Source organism: Anabas testudineus, chromosome 9, assembly GCF_900324465.2.
Source record: "Anabas testudineus chromosome 9, fAnaTes1.2, whole genome shotgun sequence".
In the NCBI taxonomy this organism is placed as follows: Eukaryota; Metazoa; Chordata; class Actinopteri; order Anabantiformes; family Anabantidae; genus Anabas; species Anabas testudineus.
Window position 1 is genome coordinate 16,497,093 of NC_046618.1, and position 22,373 is coordinate 16,519,465.

Here is a 22,373-nt window from a genome sequence, read left to right on the forward strand (position 1 = left end):
AAATCCCTATTTCATAGAGAAATGGAGATGTCTATCTAGTGTTTCCTTATTTTTCTGCAGGAAGGCACTAGGCTTGTTGACTTCCTCTCCCCTCCCTTCCTTCCTTCTCTCCGAAGGTACTCATCTGAAAAATGAGAACAAAGTGATTGTTCCTGTTCTCTTTCTTAAGTCACTTCAAATGCTATCCGTGGACGGGCGGCTCATTGTCAGGAGAGTTGCAGCACGAGCAGGAGGGAGAGAACGCAGGTACGGGCACAACAGCAGCAGCTGCAGCAACAGCAGCACTTCAGCCACAGCATCACAGAAAGCACACTCTGCTACACTCAGCTGGTAAGTTACACACACAGACCTCACTGCAGCCTCACACAAACACACACTTACATGGCACCGACTGGCATACGGGTGAGGAGGGGCTTTGGTTCTTAATGGATTGTTAGGAATGCATGGAGTGGCAAAGTATGGGCTGGGGTCTCTGCTCAGTTCAACTTAGGAGGGTGAGGTGAAGAGGATAAAAGAAGAGAATAATATTCTGGAGATCCGGTTGAAAAGGAAACATAAGAAATTACAATATGCATCTGATATTGTTACAGATTCTTATCATGAAAGCTTTTACTCACAAGGCTGAACGTTATGATTGCACTCTCCACGCTGTTGATGTTTTAAGCACGTCACTAACAACTAATAATTTTACATCCAACTACTTGTAATGTGTATTTTCATCATTTACTGAAATGCAGAAATCCTACCTGTTCTTAGAGAGAGCGTTGCTTTTACGAGTTTAAAGTGTGTCTCTGCAGACACTGAATTATATAAATGAGAATTGATGAATGTGTCTGTAATCCCTGCAAGTTTCACTGATCTTCATCTCATGGTCTTTCTTATCATCCCACTTGCCGTAATCTTTTCAGCAAGGTTCGTCTGCATGAATCTAGATGTACATATGGAGAGCTTTCCATTGCTGTTCGAGCCAAATACCCCCCAGTCTCTGTTTCTAAATGATGAGATTTGTCTGCTTGTCTTCAATCTATGTCACTCTAAACAGATTACGCTGGGGTTTTGTATTGTTGGTCAAACTGAAAAAGACATTTTTAAGACATCCTCTTTAAGTTTTGGGAAGTTGCATCAGGTATTTAAATTATGTGTATAACAATATGCATTTTGTGTGTGTGTGTGTGTGTGTGTGTGTCATTACATAGGAAGAGCAGTCACTGCATCTGCAAAAACCAACGGGGATGTAACATGTAACAGACAATGAAGTAGAACTTGTGGCCATGCTATAGTGGATTGATATGTTTCTCACTGATAAGCACTGAACTATTCATGGGACTAGACTAGATATGTACAACACTGCTGTGCACTATTTTGAATGTCATGCAGAAGTAAGACAGTTCCCCTCTGAGTATCAACATCTTTTGATCCATCATCATCATCTACACTAAAGCACGCACGCAAACCGCAGCGGATATTTTCTCCATATAACATCTACATGAAATCTCGCCATTGCAGCTCGAAGCTTATCAATAAGTTAACTGGACCCAGACTTTAGGGTGCACACAGAGATGCAGACATAAATCATCACTTAGTTCTGTCAGTGGAGGAAAAAAGGGGAAGAAGAAAAAAAAGATGAACAGAGCAGAGAAAAAAGAGATGGAGAAGCGAAAAGTGTGCGGGAGGGAGAGGTGAGCATTTCACAGATAACTTCCTAATTTCAGGACAGGAGGAGACCTGTGAGAAAGGAAGAAGTGAAAGGTTTCAGGTTGAACACTGAAAGGTGTGGGCGCTGACACCGTACTGCGTGTGTGTGTCCAGTCACAGAAATCTTTAGAGAAACAGTTTCATATCATAAATAGAAACAGAGACGCTGGACGCCGGAGGCTGCAAGCAAGGGAGCAGTGGTGGAAAGTAAATAGGAACTCTCACTTAAAAGGCCAGTGAGAGTTATAGTTGTTTATTTTCATTTTGTGCTATTGTACTTTTTCCACCTCAGAAAGATGCCTCACTGGATTCCTTTTGTGCATGTTAGCAGTACTAGTACTCCCTCTGGCCTGTAGACGGACTGTAGACGGAGGGTAAAATCGGTTGCACTGTTCAAATTTCCTTTGAAGAAATAATTTCTTTCTCTCTAATGCAGAAAGAAGGAGATGGAAACAGACAGAGTCAAGTTCTCACCAGGAAGAAGTCCTCCTCTCAGAGATGAGCCAAGGCAACCATCCCAGCACAGCTTCTACCTAAACCCGCCTCCACTCTACATCAAGCCCCCAAAATTCTCACCTCCCAGATACTCCAGCATATCACCAACCAGAGATACCTACAGTGCGTTCAGCCCACCTGCTTTCTTTCCCATGCTTGGCCCCAGTTACACCCAAAAGGAGGGATCCCAAAAACGCAAAAGAACTCCTTTCAAAATGGACGCCCACGAAGAGGAATCAGAGAGAGGAGCAGAGGAGACAGAGGAAAGCAGAAGTAAGAAGACAGTCGACCTCTCCCACATCCCCTTCTCATTTCCACCTCGCCCCATTGCCTCCTCATCTCCAAAGCCCCTCCCTGGTATGATTGAGCTCAACAGACTGCAGCTTCATCACAGAAGCATGAATCTACCTGTGCAGGTGAAACAGGAGCCTCTCAGTCCCTCCTCTGTTTGGCCTCCCTCTACCCTACTTTTGCACCCTCCCTATTTCCCCCCGCTCCACCACAGCCTCCTTCCTTACCCCTTCTTCATGCCCAGGCCTGTCATGCACCTCTCCCCTGGTGCGTTCTACCCTAGGGAGGACATCCGCTTGAGTCATCGGACTCGTGACGGACCTCCCCGGAGCGGGATGACCAGCGCTGAGAAGCTCGGCCTCAACGTCCATGTAGACGACAGCTACTACGTGGATGTCGGCGGCGACCAGAAGCGATGGAAGTGTCGCATGTGTGAGAAGTCCTACACCTCCAAGTACAACCTGGTCACACACATACTGGGCCACAATGGCATAAAGCCACATGGATGCCACCTGTGTGGGAAATTGTTTAAGCAGCTGAGCCACCTGCACACGCACCTGCTCACCCACCAGGGCATGAGGCCCCACAAGTGCCAGGTGTGCCACAAGGCCTTCACTCAGACCAGCCACCTGAAGAGACACATGATGCAGCACAGTGACGTGAAACCATACAGGTAGTCCTGTAGCAGGCTTGTTGCTGGCTCTTCGTATGTTCATTTCTAATACTCACACATACCCTTTTTACCCCCCCTCCAGCTGCAGCGTGTGCGGTCGGGGCTTCGCTTACCCCAGTGAGCTTCGCGCACATGAGCTGAAGCATGAGAAAGGCCAGGAGAACGTATGTGTCGAATGTGGGTTGGACTTCCCCACACTGGCCCAGCTGAAGAGGCACCTGACCGCCCATCGCGGGCCCACCCTGTACAGGTGAGCATAAAAACTTTGCACATTTAAGATACTGAGTACTAGTGAGCTTTAAAGACGACGCGGCTGGATCATGCAGTGGTAAGATCACCTCCTTCCATGTGGGAGACCGGTGTATGAATACCAGGTGTGGCCTACCTCCAGCAGGGGCCCTTAGGCAAGACCTCTTTACCCTGCCTTTGCCTTGTACTATGTCTCACTGGTAAGTAAAGGCATCTGCCAAATGACTCATTGTAAATGTAAATCTTTTAACAGTTGGACAGAACTAGACTGTCTGTCTGTTTCGCCTCTCTACTCTTGATGATCTAACCAGATGCTAGCTGCAGCCTTATATATTTAATGGACAAATAATAAGATTATGTCATGTAACTTCTGGCAAGGAAGTACAAGAATGCATTTCCCGAAATGTCACACTATTGCTTTAGCATTTCAACTCTCTGTGCAGCTATATAAGGAGGTTATACCTGTTGTTGCTGCAGGTGTGCAGAGTGCCAGAAGGCTTTCCAGTATCCGAGTCAGCTTCAGAACCACATGATGAAACACAAAGACATCAGACCGTACATCTGCAGTGAGTGTGGGATGGAGTTCATCCAGTCACACCACCTGAAACAGCACACGCTCACTCACAAAGTAAGTTTAATTAGGACGTCAAAGACAAAAGCATTTTGTCAGTGTTTTTGTGACAGGGGTTGGAGACATATGTATGAATTTGTGGCAAACCAAACGCAGTTATCTAATTTTGCTATCGCATCAAGATGCTTTCATTAGTCCTCATTCACATTTTGAATTGTGAAAATGCCTCAAAGAGTTTGGAAACCAGCCTAGCAGGTTGTTTTGGCAGCTGTCTCAAGGCAATTTCCTCTTAAATTCTGGCTCCTGATGCAATTTTAACCCCTTCAACACCCAGTATTTAGCTTTTATTCCCCCTTTGAAATTAAAAATAAATAAATCAGTAGCTTTCTGGTTAGCTTGTCCCAACTCTTTATACAAGACACTGTTACATCAAAGTGAAACATTTTGAAAAATTCAACCTGTGTTACGGCATCAGGAGAAACTACCACACAATTTAAAAAAAAAGTCATTAATACAAAGATCAGTCAAATGTAAGAGGTTGAACAAGAATTTTAAGTAGCGGACAGACATTTTTCACACCGCAACTCTCACTCTCACTCTCGTCCATCAGGGTGTCAAGGAGCACAAGTGCCGCATCTGTGGTCGTGAGTTCACCCTGCTGGCCAACATGAAGCGTCATGTCCTCATCCACACCAACATACGTGCTTACCAGTGCCACATGTGCTTCAAGAGCTTTGTCCAAAAACAGACTCTCAAAGCTCACATGATCGTCCACTCGGACATCAAGCCCTATAAATGCAAGGTTGGTGCAATTCAGCATGACAGGTGTGGCTCTTTGTATTGTGTTGTGGCCTTCGGTTTTGGCTTTGTTCACTGATTAAAGGAAAAGAATAACAATAGACACTGCCCTCATATCGGTGCATTAATTAGTGACTGTGCAGAGAGGAGCATCAGACTCATTTCTTTACATTTCCCAAAACTACATATAGCGCGCTCAAGTGATGAAGCCTTTTAGGAGGCACAGCGAAGAAGGTGGTATTAGTAAGACAGGTGGTATCTATATTATCAGATCAACTAACTCGGTCACAATCGAGCAACCAGCCTGATAATAATTAGTGATAGCTGCTTTTAGAGGATCCCCCTCTTTTCTGGAGTGTCTGTTTTGACCTTAGTGTTTGCTACAAGGCTTGAGACGATGACCAGATAGCAGAGAGGCTTTTGGAAGTGGGACCCTCCTTGTCCATAGGAAGGATATCGCCGCACAAACTGCCTCTCTAACAATGGCCTCCAAGCCTCCCCGGAGAACGAGGCCCGCAAATAGATTTCATCTTGCTTTCTCTGCTGCTGGATGGAGCTTCCTGTTTTCTCACGGTCCTCTTGGACAGTTTACAGTCCCTCTCTCCTCCTGAAGGAAAGGACCACCCTAATAAAAAAGAATGCAGAGGAAGGACAGCGCAGGAGTTGCCCTTCCCTGTTCTCCTCCTGGCCCTGTCTCGATGTTGCTTCCTCTCCCTCTCTCTTTGTGTCTCCCTTTCTGTTTTTCTTGTGTGTGTGTGTGTGTGTGTGTGTGTGTGTCGGGGAGCGAGAGAGAAGGGGGAAGACAGAGAGGAAAAGAGGAAAACAAGGATAGAGGGAGGGAGAGGGTGTGTGTATATATATATCTATCTGAATGCCTGCACATTCATTCATGATTACGTGTAGCTCTGCAAATCTGCATTCTCAGAAAAATAGTCATCTAGCAAAAAGGATTTCACAGAGAAAGAAATAATAGGTGGGTGATGAAGGCCTATTGTTTTTTGTATCCTGAAATAATGTTTACTACAGCCAGTGGTGGAAAATCACTAAGTACATTTATTAAAGTACTTTATATCATATCACTTCAGAGGAAAGTATTGTTTTATTGCTCATTTAACTGCATTTAACTGACAGCTATAGGTTTTAATTATTCTGCAGATTCAGATTTTCTATACAAAACACACAACTAAAATATAAATCTGAATAAATTACCAACTGGGGATAAAAACGTTTGCTCCACCTCTGGGACCGGCAATAGTAAAATGATACTTACAGACCCAGGTAATGTAATATACATTAGAATTATGTAACATTTTATTTTTATAGGTAAAAGTAATACTTTTTTTTGTACTTTAAATATTTTTTTTTTTCTAATAATGAATCTGTTTTTTGACTTTGTGGGAAACGTTCACTTTCTGGTGGAGATTTCACAGCTTTGACTGATGGTCACAAAACGTTCTTCACTGATCAAAAAGATTCACAGGCTGTTTTCAACCATTATCAGACGTGGGTTACCACATACCACTTCCACCGCCTGGGTTTAGCACAAAAACATGTAGGTTGGGTTGAAATAATTACTTTCCAAACTAATCACATTGACTATTTGTTTGAAACGAAAAACATACGTCTTGGGTTTTCTTGCACTCTTTTCCACTTCCTTCTTTCTGTGAAGACTTTATACCACGTCACCAGCGGTGACTGTTCTCCCGTCATAATCACTACAGCTACTGGAGATTGCTTAATTCTAATGCATGTCAGTGATATGCACTACATAAACTTTGCCTCTAATGAAGCATAATTACAGGTGTGATCACCATCGATAACGACCATTTAATGGAGGTTATAGCATTCACATTTTTGTGCTAATTATTAAGGAGTTTAGGGATTGGTGGATTTCACTACATATGGATATGATAGTTGTTCCAGTCTAGTCCAAGTCTCTATTCTTATCTGTTGGCTTCAGCTTCATATTTCACACACAGACTGATGTTAACCTTCTTCTTTCCTACAGTGCTGAACTTTAAGTGAACAAACTGAACCGCTGTTGGAAGGAGTTTGATTTCAACCATTAGAAAACAATGCACATGCCTTTGTACAAGCTGTGTAAAACTCATCATCAGTTGACCTGTATACACTGTCTCTTCTGTCCTTCAGCTTTGTGGGAAGGAATTTAACAGGATGCATAACCTAATGGGCCACATGCATCTCCACTCAGACAGTAAACCCTTCAAATGCCTCTACTGCCCGAGCAAGTTCACCCTGAAGGGAAACCTCACCAGACATATGAAGGTCAAACACGGCATCATGGACAGAGGGCTGGATGAAAGATGTAAGGGTGCACATTTTGTCATTGACATTACAAAAGTTGCTTTATGTAATTACTTTTCTCTGTGGCTTCAGTATTTAGGCAAAGAGGACGATTCTGCCTGTCCACTCCGATGGGTCTCCTCACCCACTTCAGCCAAGAGGAGCCATTTGACCTCTCCCAGAAACCCCCGGGCCTTCGTCTCTCCCAGTCGGATGGTGAGAGCGTCCCGGGAAGCTCGTGTCAGGAGGAAGATGAGGAGAGTTTGTACAGGAGGAGCCAATACAGCCCTGAGGTGGACCAACATGAACCAGCAGGGGTGGACCAGTACAACCCTGAGCTGGAAGAGAGAGGGCAGGGGTCTGCTGACGAATTAAGACCAGGAGAGAAAGAGAAACAGATGTATGAGGGAAGTTTAGACGGTGACACATTGGAGAGGGAGTCAGTAGTGCAAGAATCAGTAGATAACAGACGTGAACAGGTGCACATACAGTCAAAGACATCATATGAATCTGATGAAGAACTAGGAGAGCAAGTGTACCAACGCGAGGCCAGCTTTAGACAAACGTACGAGTGTGACTCGGATTCAGAACTAGAAGACCAAGGACTAGACGAGCAAAACAGGCAGCAGTTAGATGGCTATGGCGAGACAGACATTGACGTGAAAGAGAGAAACCAGAGCAGCTTGGAGGCGGACGAAAAAGTGCAGCACACGCACGAAAGTGAACTTTCAGGTCCTCACGAGGAAGAAGAAGAAAATTAGAGAAAGCACGAAAAAGGAGATGCAGGTTTTAGAAAAGGCTGATATGGAAACTGAGATAGTCTCTCCTGACGAGAGAGCTGTGTGTGCGGGTCTGTAAATAAACATGATTATGAAGAATGTAGTGTAGCAGCATAAACACAAGGAAAGAAAGATGAACATACTGTGTTTATTAACAGAGCAAAAAAAAAATAAAGCTGTGAAGCATCCTGGGTATACCACACATATCATAGCCAGTGATAGTTAAAAGGAATGAGAGTGGAGGAGTATGATGATGGGATGTAGGTTTTGTTAATGAAGTGCTTAAAAATATTTAATATTTTAGTTTTTTTTTTTTTGTTTTTTTTTACAAATCACTGCAATCCTAACTCAAATATGCAATTTTGCTTTAACTTTGACTCTTTCTGTGTAACTCTATGATCTTAAATTTTAAAAATCATCATTGTTCAAACTATTATGTATGTTTCAGGGTTATTTTGTATAGTTGCTTGTTTGTGGAAGCACTGATTTATTGTGTGTAATGATGTCGTTTATGATATGAAATAGACAAGTTTGAGTTTCTCGTGTGTTTGTCTTTAATAAAGAAACTGTGATTTGATTTTTACGTCTAATGTTTAGATTTTTTTTTTTAATCTACATGAGTTTCTTATTTCAGTTTTGGGGGATGACTGACTTGTTATTGTATGACACTGTAATGATGGTCACCTGAATATGATTCTGACAAATAAATACAATAAACCTTGTTTCTACAAACCGCTTGTTTGTGATTTTGGATGCACTATAAGCATCGCTGTGAGTGTTTTTAAAGAACATAAGCCCAGATATTAAATCTCAATCCTCTCTGTCTCTGACATACTTTACTGATCCTGAGCTTATTGCTGCGAGTTTTCAAAAAGCTTGCCTTTCCCCTCCTGCTTCTCTTTCAAAGCAGAGGAAGAGGAAGAGAAAACACCTCTCTTCTTCTCTCTTTTAGGTTGTGATCAAACAGCAGTGACGGACACAGTGGGTGTCCCAGACAAAGGCCTCATATGTCTGTATGACTCAGATAAAAGCATTGTTTCTGCTCATTGCAGAAGCCCCACTGAAAAAAGCAAAATACTAGAGGAATGAAAGAATGCCACATGACAGCATTAGACACCTTTTCATGGTTTTACCTCAGCGTAGAAGCCGCTGAAATAAAACGTATGCACGCTGCCATACAGCGAATCACGTGGGCTATCATAAATGTTTGTAATAAAACAATTAAGCAAAACATAATTTCAAGTTATTTACCATGTTTGAATTCACTTCACATAGCATCAGTCTCTCTGGGCTGCAACAGCACATCTTACCTCACTATATCATGCCAGTTCAGGTAAACACAGTCATTTCTTGTCACATGAAATGCAGAACAGCAGCTTCTCTATTTCTGCCAGTGACGACCACCGTGTCCTAAAGGGCGAAACTGCAAACAGTTTGAGGAAGTTCTCACATCCTCCTCTCCTTTTCCTTTCCTCACCTACATGTTTCAATCCCAGCTAGTGGCTCAGAGAGCAACCGCAGAGGGTGGATAGACTTTTTTTTTTTTTTTTGTGCTTGTTGCTGTCTTCTGTCTGGCATCAGGTCCTCTCAGCAGCATCGTTTTGTGTAATGTCTGAATAATATTGTGCATGACTGATCGCAGCTCAAACACTTAAAGACAGATTGTGTTTTATAATGTGTTTCTCCATCACTCTTTGCGTTTTTTTTTGATGAAGTGAAACTTCGGAGATCATGAGAATCCAAAGATCACCCACACTCAGACACACAGGAGAACAGGTAAACACCTGTTTCGTGGGAAAACGGATCTTGTGGTAAGAAAATGGTGGAATGAAAACACACAAATCAAAACTGTGAAAGGATGACAAGATCATGTCTCATCAGGAAAGCACTAATTATAGGTAGTGGAGCAGCGCTTTTTTGGCAACGCAGAGTTAATTAAAACAACACAAATACTGTGACTCATCCTGAGAGGAATTATTGATCAGATGATTAAACCATTATCTCGGAGGAGTCCAAGCCAAAATTATTTTTAAATCCCAAAGACATTCAGTTTACTGTCTAATGGGCTGAAACAGCTATTTTACAGAGGAATATTACATTTGTGCAGCTGTAACATAATATTTACTGATAGTGATACACTGAATGTTTTATATTACATGATCATGTTGTCATGGACTTTAGTGTTTCTATTGCACAAAGGCAGACAACACTGAAACAACAACAAACCTAAAAGATAAACCTCTTTAAACCTGCTTTTCATTCTGATGTTTTATGTCCTTTATTTATTTTATCAAACCCTTTCCTTTATGTATCCAGTGGTTTATTAAAATTCTCTTTCTTGTCATTTTTTCCTTTATGATTAGCATTTATTTTTACCTCTTTTTTGTGTGCTTCATATACATCGTACAATGTTATTATCAATGCCTGTCAAATCACTTTTGATGATGCCAACCTGTGCAAAAGTTGCTATAGCAAAAAATAAAGTTTGTTGAACAGGCTTCAAATATGTTCTGAGGATGTTTTATTACATTTATTAGTCATAAGTTACATTTGTTCAAAGATGTTATTCCTCACCAAAGTCAAGAATTACTGACTGAAACAGTCTCTTCATCAGTAAATTAGTCATTCATCCATCCAGCCATGATCCTAACTGTTGCTTGAACCAATCCCAGCTCTCTTTGGGTGAGAGGTGGGGTGCACCCTGGACAGGTCATCAGACTATCACAGGGTCGACACATAGAGACAAACAGTCACTCTGTAGAGTCACATGTCCGTGGGCTGTGGAAAGAAGCTGGAGTACCCAGAGAAAGCCCACACAGTCACGGGGAGAATATACCAACTTCACACAGAAAGGCACCCGGTCGACCTGTGAATTCAAACCCACATCCTTCTAGCTGCGTCTTTCTGACAGTGCAACCCACTACAGTAGTAGCTGTAACGCTGTCTCTCTGTGGACCACAGAAGATCTGTACTGTCAGTGTCTAGACTCAGAGTCTAATCAAAATGCCTTTAAAATATTATATTAACATACAGCCATGAAGCGTTATAACACTGCTTTCTTTTAACAATGGGATGTCAGGTTATGTATTACAGGGTGGTGCCCATCCTGTTTCATTCCCTCATGTTATGCAAGCAGACAAACTACTTCACATGGTTGTTGACATACAGAAGGTGTACAAACTGCAGAAAAGTCTATTTGAATAATTTTCAAAAACTTCACTGGCTTCACTTCACAGCATATGAGAAACTTTACCATCTCACATTTAAGTAGGAGTGAAAGCTTCACATTGTTTCATGTCTTATTATCAAATGTATGCACGGATTCCTTCAACCAGACTCTCATCTCAATCTGCAAAACTCTCATTGGGTTTAAATGGCATATTTTTATATCCTGAACTCCTGCAAAACATGTTTATTTAAAAGACTTTAACCTATATTTTGGAATTTTGTCAATAAATAGTTTTCTGATCATTTGCAGACTATATGATTAATTGAGGAACCAGTAGATAGATTCAATAAAAAATACAACTTAAAATAATTTTTGCAGCATCACAAATTACTGATGGGCAGCTTGCAAAGTTCATTTTGCTGTCTGAGCAACAACTTAAACACTGGAGCAGCTGCAGGTGATAGGTAGCCATGTAAGATTAATGAAAACAACTGCACCACAACTTAGTTAGTGCAAGGAGCAAGAGCAATTGGTATTGCATACTATATGCTTATGAAACTACATGATGTTTGGGTTTATTGATTGGTCAAGTGAGTATTTAACTGAATAACACTGTTTCAACTCTTACTTACGTGGACTCATAAAGTGACTTGTCATGATGTATAAATACATTTTTTTCACATGGCTTTCTGTGTGTCTTACCTTTTCAGTCACCATCTAGCACTGCTACTGTGAAATAAAAAGGAAGCACACGTGGGGATACCCGTAAGTGAAATACAGAGAACAAAAACTTCACTTCACTTCACTGAAGCAAGTTCGAGATTTCGATGATCAACACTTTCTGCAATACCAACAAAAACAAGCAGAGTAGAGTTGCAAACTACAATCAAATGGAATCAGTGATACTGGACGGGATTTATTCCTCAAATCATATCTGCATCCCCAGTTGTTTAGACATGTTTACTGTACTCTGTGTCAGTTCCCTCCAGTGCAGCTCAGGTAAAGAGCTTCCTGTTTTGTTGGTCGGTGAGAAAACGAGATGGTGCTAAAATTCTTCCACGCTTTGTTTAACTCAACTGTTCCACCCCAGACTCAACCTGTCACCTCCTTTGACCAAGAGCCAAGGAGCTTACAGTAATTATAGCCACAGGTTGTCCTCCTGCACCGAGAACAAAAACACTGGCTCTGTAACAGAGAAGTGAGAGAGGACAGCAGGTCAACAGCCCTGATAGTCACAGACAATACACATTTAGACTAAAAGTAAAACAGCTCAACTCCAAGTTTAGGGCGCTGCCATCCTTCCTGCTTTATTTTGAGGGAGTGTTACTATTTTAAGTGTTGCGTGTTATATTTTAATAGTGACTAGACAAATCGAATGTCCTGTCACGCACCAGGAAGTGGTCCTCCGTGATGCTGAGTAACTAACACAGGGACTTTTCATGGCTTTATGAGCAGTGTCTGAGAAAAACTGGACCTCCAGTGTCAGTCTGTGTGTCTGGTCTCTCTCCTTCTTAAATAAAGAGCGCCCTCTATTGTCACAAAGCTAGTCCTGCTCTTTTGTGGGCTCTTCTTTACATCTTGCATAATTAAAAAGATGCAATATCCAGTCACACCAATGCAACATAGGTACTTTTATTTACTTTATTCTATGTGAGTTTTAAAGATGCCGAACAATCTGAATACAACATGGTCCAGGAGCACTGTTAATCCTTGTACTGTGACAGTTTTGCATTGTGTGACCGAATCATAATAGTATAATGCAGTGTTTAGTAGTAACGTAGTCCTGCATTGGCATAAAAATGTATTCATTTAGATCACATTTAATGATGTCATGTAATATGTCATAATGTTTTGGGAAACAACAACAATCCCTTCATTTTATTTTTCTATTTGGCCCCTTGTAGTTGTTTATTGGTAAATACTGTATGCTATGCTGTGTTTATGTAATTTTGCATCAGTCTGGTTTATTCTGACCTGTTATTATTATTTTAGCTGACTGGATTAGACTAGAGGTGTTTACTCACACTCAAATAAACAAGTTGGGCTAATTAAAATTTATGTTAACTTTTATTTTTACTCGTAATTCCGTTTTAACAGAATTATTTTAGGTCTTTTAATTTATTTCTGTGTTTATGCTATTCGTGAATATTTACCAAATACGTTTTGTGTGAAAAGTGATTAATAGAAAGCTACAGGGTTCCGTTTTGCTTCCTGTCCTTTTTGGTATGATCCGTTTGTGCCTCTTCCCCCCCCCGTCCCGGCTGAGTAATAGTATCGTCCAAAGATGGCGGCCTCCGTGTTGAAACGATGTGTGACTTCACTTGTCAAAGTTAAATGTTTATCTCCGCCTGTTTCAGGTAGACACGTCTTACATCTGCTTACGACAGTCTTATAATTTGATTTGATGAATTTTCTTAGTTTTACTTTTGTTCTTCTGGCCTATTTTGTCCTAATTTTAATATTTAGGCAGGAGGAGCTAAATATCAGTTCATGTTGTTAGCTAATTGTATGTAGCTGCTTTAACCTGCTACTTGTACAACAGACTTTTAATGTCACACTATGTTGTTCAAGTCTTCTTGAAACGTTTACAAATGTGTAAACAGCCAATTGAAGTGCATGTAGTACTCGCATGTGTGTGACCTGTTTGTCTTTGCAGCTAGAAGATGGTTGCTCTCTGCAGCTTACACAGACACCAGAGTTTGGGAGGCGACAGAGAAAGATCCGCAGAACCTGGGTAAGGGTTAAAACTGGGACTGCCCCCTCCCAGTGATCAAAAGAAAATCAAATGGGGATCAGACTAGTTATTAAATGTACTCACTGTCTGCAGAAATGGTCGCAAAATACATGAAAATGATTAATCTTATAATCTGTGACTGGATATCTAAAGTCTGGACTGCATGAAAAGTTAGCTTTGTATTCCTATTCCAATTCTTCTCTGTGTCTTCTTCTTTGATCCAATATTTCATTCATTTAATCACAGTTTTCCAGTTTTATGCTGCATTTTAGTTGTACTGTATTTAAAGTTGTGATATAGAGTATGTTCATATTGTGAATAAATTAAAGGGTAAAGTCAAACTTGTTTTGTTATATATGAAAATCAGCTTTTATATTACTCATTGTAAGATGTCACAGAATATTAGCATTGAAACTCATGTATTGTTAGATCACCAGCAGCAGCAGTGTCAGATGGTGCTGTGTGTGCGTGTGATCGACACAGGGTGGCAGTGTTACATTGCAGCCTGACATGCACAGATCTGTAAATCTTCTGTAGCTGTGTGTATACGATAGTTAGTGTACGCAGTCTGTGTCAACTTAAATTAAAATACTTTCGGCGTGGTAAGTTGTAAATGTAACACCATCTAATGACATAATCAATATGTTTTGGTTGTCACACTGTAGTTGTATTCTGTTTAAGTGACACATTATCACACAATAAACTCTAGTATTATTGATGTTTTTAATACTTTCAGCTTTACTGGCTTCCGCTATGGACAAGATGTATGACAGGAACCTCCCAGTTAGTTCTCTGACCATGTCGCGGGTAAGCTGCATCTACATGGCTTGTGATAAATCTGCCAATGATGAAGTAATAAATAATTTTGGTGAGTTTTAAATGAGTATTCATAATTTCTGTTTGTGTTTCAGTTCGTTGACAACATATCTTCCAGGGAGGAAGTAGATCAAGCTGAGTACTACCTTTACAGGTAAAGGGAATCATTTTGGGCCTTTCTCCTTCTTAACATCTGTGTCGAATATCTGTTCTTTGCTGGGTTTTGTGCCGTACCAGCTTGTGTGCTTTTCTTGGAATGAATAGTCTGTTTGGTTTGTCTGTTTTGGTTTATGTACAGTCACATGCTTTTCTTTGTTCAGGGTAACTCCAGACCTTTCCTGTTTACTCCTTCCTCTGGAATCTGCACCCACTCTTGCGATTATAAGATTTAGTATATTTCTCATTCACACCCTTGTTTGGGGCACAATCATTTTCATAATTGGTTGATAATAAAATAATGTACAGAAACGTTTCACATTGAGAACTTTGTAACAAATTAGTATTGTTAATATTTTTGTTGTTACATTTAGTGGAAGCAACTGATTTTTTAACTACTTGACATTTTGTGAAATTCTGTGGTCACAAACAGATTTCTGTGATTTAAATGTGGTCACATATTGTTGTGAACATGGGGGTAGGGAACAAACTGGTGCACTCATTAGGAAAATAAGTAAAAAGGTCTTACACTTAGATTTGAAACCCTACTTTTAGGCGATACTAGACTGTATATTATTAAGAGATGCTAAATACACAATTTTGTGCATTTTGATTTTAAAATTAAAATAAGAAAAAAAAAAACATACACAGTAATAAACTGGTGGAAGGAGGTGATATCCATGTATCATTTGTTTTTGTATTTTTCCAGGTTTCGCCACAGTCCAAACTGTTGGTACCTGCGAGACTGGACCATTCACGGCTGGATCAGACAGTGTCTTAAATATGGGGCCAGGGAGAAAGCCATGCACACACTCAAAAATAAGGTACATGACACAATGTATTCATTGTGTTAAATGTTACATTTACACAGATTTACACAGTCCTTATAGCGTCTTGATGCTTTAGAAATCAGCGGTTGGTATTATCATATGTGTTGCACACTATCTTTACCAAATCTTGTAAATCAAACTGTCAGTGTTCACAAATGTTTGTTGAAATTGATTAAAAGTTATGTAAAGTTTTTAATGCAAATATTCACATCCTGTGTGTAGGTTCAGTATGGAATATTCCCAGATGACTTCACCTTCAACCTGCTCATAGATTCTTATATCAAGGATGGAGACTTTAAAGGTAAGGCTACGTTTATGTTTTCAGACTGCTGAAATAAAGTACCACAACCTGCAGATTTTCAAAGATATGCTTGTTGAATTTAAATATTTCCAGGAGTGGGAACAGATGGGCTGTAAGATCACTAAAATCAAACAATTCTTTCCTTGTTTGTAAAAGACAGAGGTAAAGAGGAAGCCTGGTTATTTTTTGTAATAACATTAGACAGTAAATAATAAATTTTTCAACAAGTGGAGGCACATACAGGACATGAAGATGCCAGTGTATTAAGTACACTTGAACAAACCTGATGTGGTCTAATACGACAGTCCATCAATACACTGTTCCTTGTCCAACCTTTAAAAAACTATTTACTCACTATTTATTCAGGATGGAATTTGTGCTCTTGTTGAAGTGTTTCTGTCATAGACTGTAAGTAATTTATATTATTGTCAAAAAAGACCAAAAGCGGTTGAGAATTGATCCCATTAAATATTCTTTGTTTCAATGAGCTATGTTGTTGTGTTCAAAAACAAAAAAAAAAGTTTTTTTTATTTATTTATGTATTTTTATATCATGAACAAGGAAGTTAATGTTTAATCAGTCTCTGTCCTGGCGCTGTTCATTCTCTTCAGTCGAGCCAAGTGTGTATTAAGCTGCACCTAAAAATCCCATTATTTAAAATTAAGTTTGTCTTAAAAATTCTCTCAAGCTTCAGCTTCTACAGCTGTTAAAAGATAATGAAAAACAGAAAAAGATCTGATTTGTTTTGTGTTGAATGCATGTGATTACACATAAAAAAGATAAGAAGGCAAACAAAAAAATGATGTGTATTAGTCCTATAACGTTCTTCTTTATCGTACAGGTGCATGCTCTGTGGTCGAAGAGGTGATGCTCCAGGAGGCCTTCGACCTTCCCTCCACACGGATCCTGTCTCTGTACGCTCTGGGCAGTTACCTAGCAACCAGACCACAACTCACTGTGAGTGAAACAGCAGCAACATGGAGGATGTTACAAAAACAAATAATCCCAAAATAATATGTTGTGAAACACAATGTTCCTTGGCTCTTCATTTTCACATTTCCCTATTGCCTAAGAGGGCTTTCATTCAAACATCACTGTGTTCAGGTGTCAGAGGAACGGGCTTTAGGGGCATCACTGCTCATCTGTGGACTGAAGCAAGACAATACTGTTGGCCTCAGCGCTCAGCTACTTGGCAATGCTCTCCTAGGTGTGTATCAGAATTCCCCTCCCCAGCGTGTTGTATTTGTACTGTGACCGATCAATCCAGCATTCTTTAATTATGCTGCTTGTCTCATTTATTCTCCTCCTCCTTCCCCATGCAGGCAAAGTAGAGAATTCAAAGGGCATACATGCCGTGTTCAAAGGGATGCCTCTGTTCTGGGGTCACGGATATATTGGCCGAGCGCTGGCTGTCATGGAGAGAGTGGCTTCTGCTTCTGGTGATGTCAAGCTGTCCAAAGACACAGTAAGGACACATACATTGTAGTAAAACTGTTTAATTTCATCATCATGACGTCAAAGACGAAACTTTCCTGCAGACACACGGGTGTTGCAATGCTTGTTTTTTTAGAAATCTGTTTGTCATTTACACATTTTATGTTGTGTGAATGAGGGAAAAAAGCCATTGAACAAAAGTGCAGTTTGAGGTCACTTGGGGATTGATGCAGCTTTTGTAGCCTGCAGAGTGAAGCTGTTACAGCCAAACAGCCCCAATTCATGATATTCCCTCCACCATACTTTACAGTTGGGACGATGTTTTCATGATGATATGCAGTGACCTTTTCATGCCAGATGTAGCGCTGTGTGTTTCATATAGTTTAATCTTGGTTTCATCAGTCCACAAAACATTTTGCCATATGTCTTTGGAAAACATCATGTGTGCGGCAATGTTCTTTTAAATAAGCAGGGGCTTCCTTCGTGGCGTCCTGTCATAGACAACCTGCTCTTTCAATGTACTGTAGACTCATGAACACAGATGTTAGCCAGTTCCAATGATGCCTTTAAATCTTTGGCTGCCACTCGGCTTGCTTCTTTACCTCATTGATGATGTTTGTTGTGCTCTTGGAGTCATTTTGACTGGCTGCCCACTTCTTGGTAGAGTAGTCACAGTCCCAAAGTGTCTCCATTTGTAGATTTTTTGCCCAACTGTAGACTGGTGAATTTCTAGAGCTTTGGCATCACTTTGTAACCCTTTCCAGCTTTATGTAAATCAACAATTCTTGATCATCCATTATTCACTGTGCTCAGTTGGACTTTTGTCATTGATCTTCTGCATCCACTGTGGGTTTGACATCACTCAAACAATTAAGTGTAAGACTGTGGCTGTAAATTTAATAATGATCAAATCTTTATAAATAGGCTTCTGTGATTGAGTACCGCTGCAGTTTCATCAACAGTGAGCATGGCTCTCCAAAACAGCATTACATAGACTGTTGAGTCACGCTGTTACTTTCCAGGTGGGGTGTGTGACACAAACAGTCCTCATCTGCTGAGATGGAACACACACGCTGTCATATAGTTGTTATTTTTGTATATACACATGCACACACAGTCAGGTGCAGCGCCTCTAATAAGGCCTGCCCTGTCCAGTTCGATAGTTCAACCTTCTCCACCTCTAATAATATTCTGAAGCGCCCGGAGCATGTCTGTGAGAATCAGTGCAACAGGAGCTAAACAACCTGTGTCTGACAGCGTCACAGCAATAATGTAGACAGAGCAGAGACAACACCGTGGGACAGAGAGGAAGTATTACATCTCAAATAAAGGTTCTGGTGACGGTCGCCTCCAGTCACAGTTAATCTTATCTCTTCCTAAGATTAAGAGGTTAGTTGTCAAGTTAGGTGTTCAGCCTCTGTCATCATTACGTGTCTTTTCTGTAGTCATTCAAGTAAGGAACTATATCTTGTAAAAAGTCAAGCATTAAACTTTTATTCAGGTAATTTAATGTACACCAATCAGCCACAACATTATGTCCACTTCATGGCTTTAATGTTGTGGTGGACAGGGTTTAATCATTTAATGATGCAGTGACTGGCAGGATTGACATTAAAACCACCAGGTGCTTTGAATTCTGTGGAAGTCTATTCAGGCAGTAGCAGCTGTTTCACAGTCACTAAACTACACTTTACAAATAAAACATGACAAATAAAAAAAATATGATCATTTTTTACATTATTGGCCTCATTTGTTTCTTATTTCCAGCTGGACTTCATGCATGACTTGCTACAGAAACTGTCTTCAGATTCTGACTCGTCCTCTGGGGATGAGTCAGGAGGTGAAGAGGAGAAGAAAGAAGACACCATAGATGAAGACGATCAGGCCGAGCAGGCTAAGCTACCTCAGTATGCTAGCAGATTCAAGGTGGGTCTCTCTACTCACTGCAGGTGTGCTTATGTTTATGTTTACAGTGTACTTAAGTGATGGATTTAATCAGATGAGTTTGCAATGGGTTTGTCTTCTGTCACAACGACTGTGACAGTACTTGATTTCATTATATTCATACAGCAGTTTTCAAGCTTTTACTTTTCCTTTAAACCCATTGTCAAGATGCTGATCCCATTTGTAAGCAGTAGCATTTAGGACATAGGACTTTTATAAGCATTTATTCCTTAAATCCATGTTTAATTAGCTGCAACAATTGAGGACGAATAAAGGAAATGATAGGGTCCACTATTTGTCTCCTTCAAAGTTTTCTTTTTACCCTCCCTCTCCAGGAACTGAGCAGCCAGCTGGAGTCTCAGGGTAAAGTAGATTCTGCATCCTTCCAGGCTTTAGTGACCTCTCTGGCCCAGCAGAACCTGGCTGCTGCAGAGAAACCAGACGTGGAGCAGTATGAGAGCCGGGTGCAAGCCTGGGAGGCAGAGAAGAGGCGGCTGGTCCAGAGAGAGAAAGAGATGAGGGAGAAGGCTGAGAAAGAGTTGAGGGAGAAGGCTGAGCAGGAGAAAAAGGAGCGCTTAAGAAGCGCCAAGGCTGCAGCTCAACAGGCACAAAGACAGTGAGAATGGAGATGTATAAGAGATAAGCCTCTAAATTGTGTATACTTAAAAAGTACTAATGGTTTCATGTCTTTAAAGCTGTCGCTATTTCAGTTCTGCTGCAGTCACAAGTCATGTGGCTTTTGTATATTTCATTTATTGTGAGCTTATACGTTTTTGTAATTTACTTTGGTCATAATAAAATAAAATAGGCTGTCAGTAAAACAGCTGTCCATTTTCATTTCTCTACTGTCTCACATGTATTGTTTTTTTTGTTGTGGACTATGGGATGATATCATTATTGGAACAAATACATCAATTGTTAGGCCGATGGTTGGGTGACCTCATATAGTAAGCAGAAAGTTGGGGAAAGAGCTTACCATCACATCCTCTCACTCCTTTTCCTCTGTGTCTACGGTTGTCTATATATACAGTATGTGTGTCTGTGAAAAGTTTTCTCTTGGGGGGTATTGCATAGAAAAAAATGTGCTGATAGCCCATCTAGAGAAAACCAAATTCTTGGCTTGGAAAAAAAAAAGTATTTATCACCAGAAACATTTCCGTTCGCAGAAGAAAACATAAATCACTAAGTACAGATACTGATGACAGCAAGAAGACACACAGAGTGCAGAATTCAGTGTTTGTTAAAATGTTAACACGACAGGGGAAACCTCAGCTAATACAAGAACAGCACTCTGCTACGGTTGTTTCCACTCTGCAGGAAAATAGGATAATTTGCTGTCGTGGTAATGCATTTAATGCATTCGGTCCACATTATGTTGCAGCTATTCAGTATTCAGAGCATGATCTTGAGAAACAGCCTGGTATGCAGTGCAGAATGAATGAGCAGCACAAAATACTAAAAGAAGAACCATTGTGATCCAGAGGCTCCTTACCCATTTTTTTTTTTTTTGGGAGCAATCACAGATTGTCAATGTTTTCCTTCATTTGCATAAGAAATGTAATTTATCTGTTAAATACCAATAGTAATTCTACAGTAATCCTGCAGCAGCAGGACTGTTAATACACATATATACTTTACAAGTATAGTAAATAGTGGCATCTATTGATAATAATAAAAGAAAATACTCTCACGTCCTTTAACTGCTTGTCATTTCCAGTTTTTGGAGCAGCTATCATTCCTAGTGGGCCATATAGATAAGGCTACATTTGCATTACTATAACCAGTGACGTCTTTTATCTTCTGCCAGCTTCAGTCTGCAGGCTGCAAAAGCTTGGGCCATTTTTTATGTGACTTTTATTGTGTAGCAATAAATCTGTAACGGTGTAAAAAGCTGTAGATGATGAATTAGCTCTAATCTTTAAAAAAAAAAGGTTATTCACCATTCTCTGTCAACCTCCTGTCTTCCATCTTAATTTAAAATTACTGCTTTGAAAGCAAGACCAGTGTTTAGTGCTGTGGTCAGAGACATTTTAGATATTTGAAAAAGGGTCAGACAGGTGTGCCAACACGGCACATGAAGTCAATCAGGAAGTTGGATATCCACATCACTGATTATCTGAGCCGTTTAAGTGGCTCTGGCTTTCAAGGAGGGGAGAAGGAGGAGGGCGGTTGCAGGGCGACATATAAATATTACAGAATCTGACAGAGAGAAGGGGATGCACCGCACGTTATCATTGCTGAGCTTGGATACACAACATCTGCTGTTGTACAAATGTTAATCTCTAACCTTTTTGTAGAATCAATACTTCAACTGGTGGGAGAATTTCTAACAAAAGGAGCACATTTACATCTAATCTTGTAGGTTTAGTACGTCCTATCCACTCTGAACAGTATGTTCTCCAAACTGCTTTATTCACTCTTTTTTCTCTTGGTTGCTTTTTAACCACTTGTAGCTGAGTTTTTATCTTCACACGAGGGCATTTCTTTCCCTCTCTGATCTTTTAACCGAAGTCATCAGGATTTGGCTCCTGTTTTGTGTGATATCTGTGATGGGAGATAACAGTCTGTGTCCTGCTTTGTAAATCACATTACAGGATAAGATGTTGCTGCTCGTGTTACTCTTCACCCGCCTGCCCGCAGCAGCAGGGAAACGTGATTATTTATCTTTCATGATTCATCACGGTCAGCGGCTTCATATTTAATATTTTACAGAGCAAAGTGAAAACAAATAATGTTTCATTTGCATTTGTTTGTTTGGTTTGTGGGTATTCTTGGCTTTTATGTGTTCTGACACTGGTGCATTGCCCACATATTAAACTATGATGCATAAGGCAGACGTGCAGTGGTAATTAGAAATATGATTTATTTGGCGTCTGATGTGTTTGCCTGTTGTTTTGTCATCATTAGCTGATGAGAATATAGATATATGTATATAATGATGATTTTCTTTACTAATCAACTTGGGGAAATTGTGGTTGGACGGCTGCCAGATATTACAAATGGCCCAACTATAGTCTTCTGGTGTACAGTAGCCTAGAGAAACTGGGAATCAAACCACTAACCCTGGGGTTTGTTCATACTTATAGCCTATTTAAATTTATATAATTTGAGCATAAAAATGTCCTGGAATTGTT

General features: G+C 40.4%; 2 protein-coding genes across 2 annotated transcripts; both read left to right on the plus strand.

The window, feature by feature from the left end:
• Nucleotides 1-140: 140 nt before the first annotated feature.
• Nucleotides 141-8,026, plus strand: znf366 (zinc finger protein 366). Its single transcript, XM_026343907.1, has 7 exons — nucleotides 141-330; nucleotides 2,132-3,154; nucleotides 3,237-3,404; nucleotides 3,881-4,031; nucleotides 4,585-4,776; nucleotides 6,924-7,098; nucleotides 7,170-8,026. The coding sequence occupies exons 2-7, from the start codon at nucleotides 2,142-2,144 to the stop codon at nucleotides 7,835-7,837; spliced, it is 2,367 nt and encodes a 788-aa protein (XP_026199692.1). The 5' UTR covers nucleotides 141-330; nucleotides 2,132-2,141; the 3' UTR covers nucleotides 7,838-8,026.
• A 5,256-nt stretch (nucleotides 8,027-13,282) lies between these two features.
• mrps27 (mitochondrial ribosomal protein S27) lies at nucleotides 13,283-20,082 on the plus strand. The gene is made up of 11 exons (XM_026342316.1): nucleotides 13,283-13,381; nucleotides 13,681-13,758; nucleotides 14,495-14,565; nucleotides 14,670-14,728; nucleotides 15,440-15,554; nucleotides 15,783-15,861; nucleotides 16,703-16,818; nucleotides 16,966-17,068; nucleotides 17,184-17,326; nucleotides 19,063-19,221; nucleotides 19,575-20,082. Exons 1-11 carry the CDS (start codon nucleotides 13,309-13,311, stop codon nucleotides 19,857-19,859), a joined length of 1,281 nt encoding a protein of 426 aa, XP_026198101.1. The 5' UTR covers nucleotides 13,283-13,308; the 3' UTR covers nucleotides 19,860-20,082.
• Nucleotides 20,083-22,373: the final 2,291 nt, after the last annotated feature.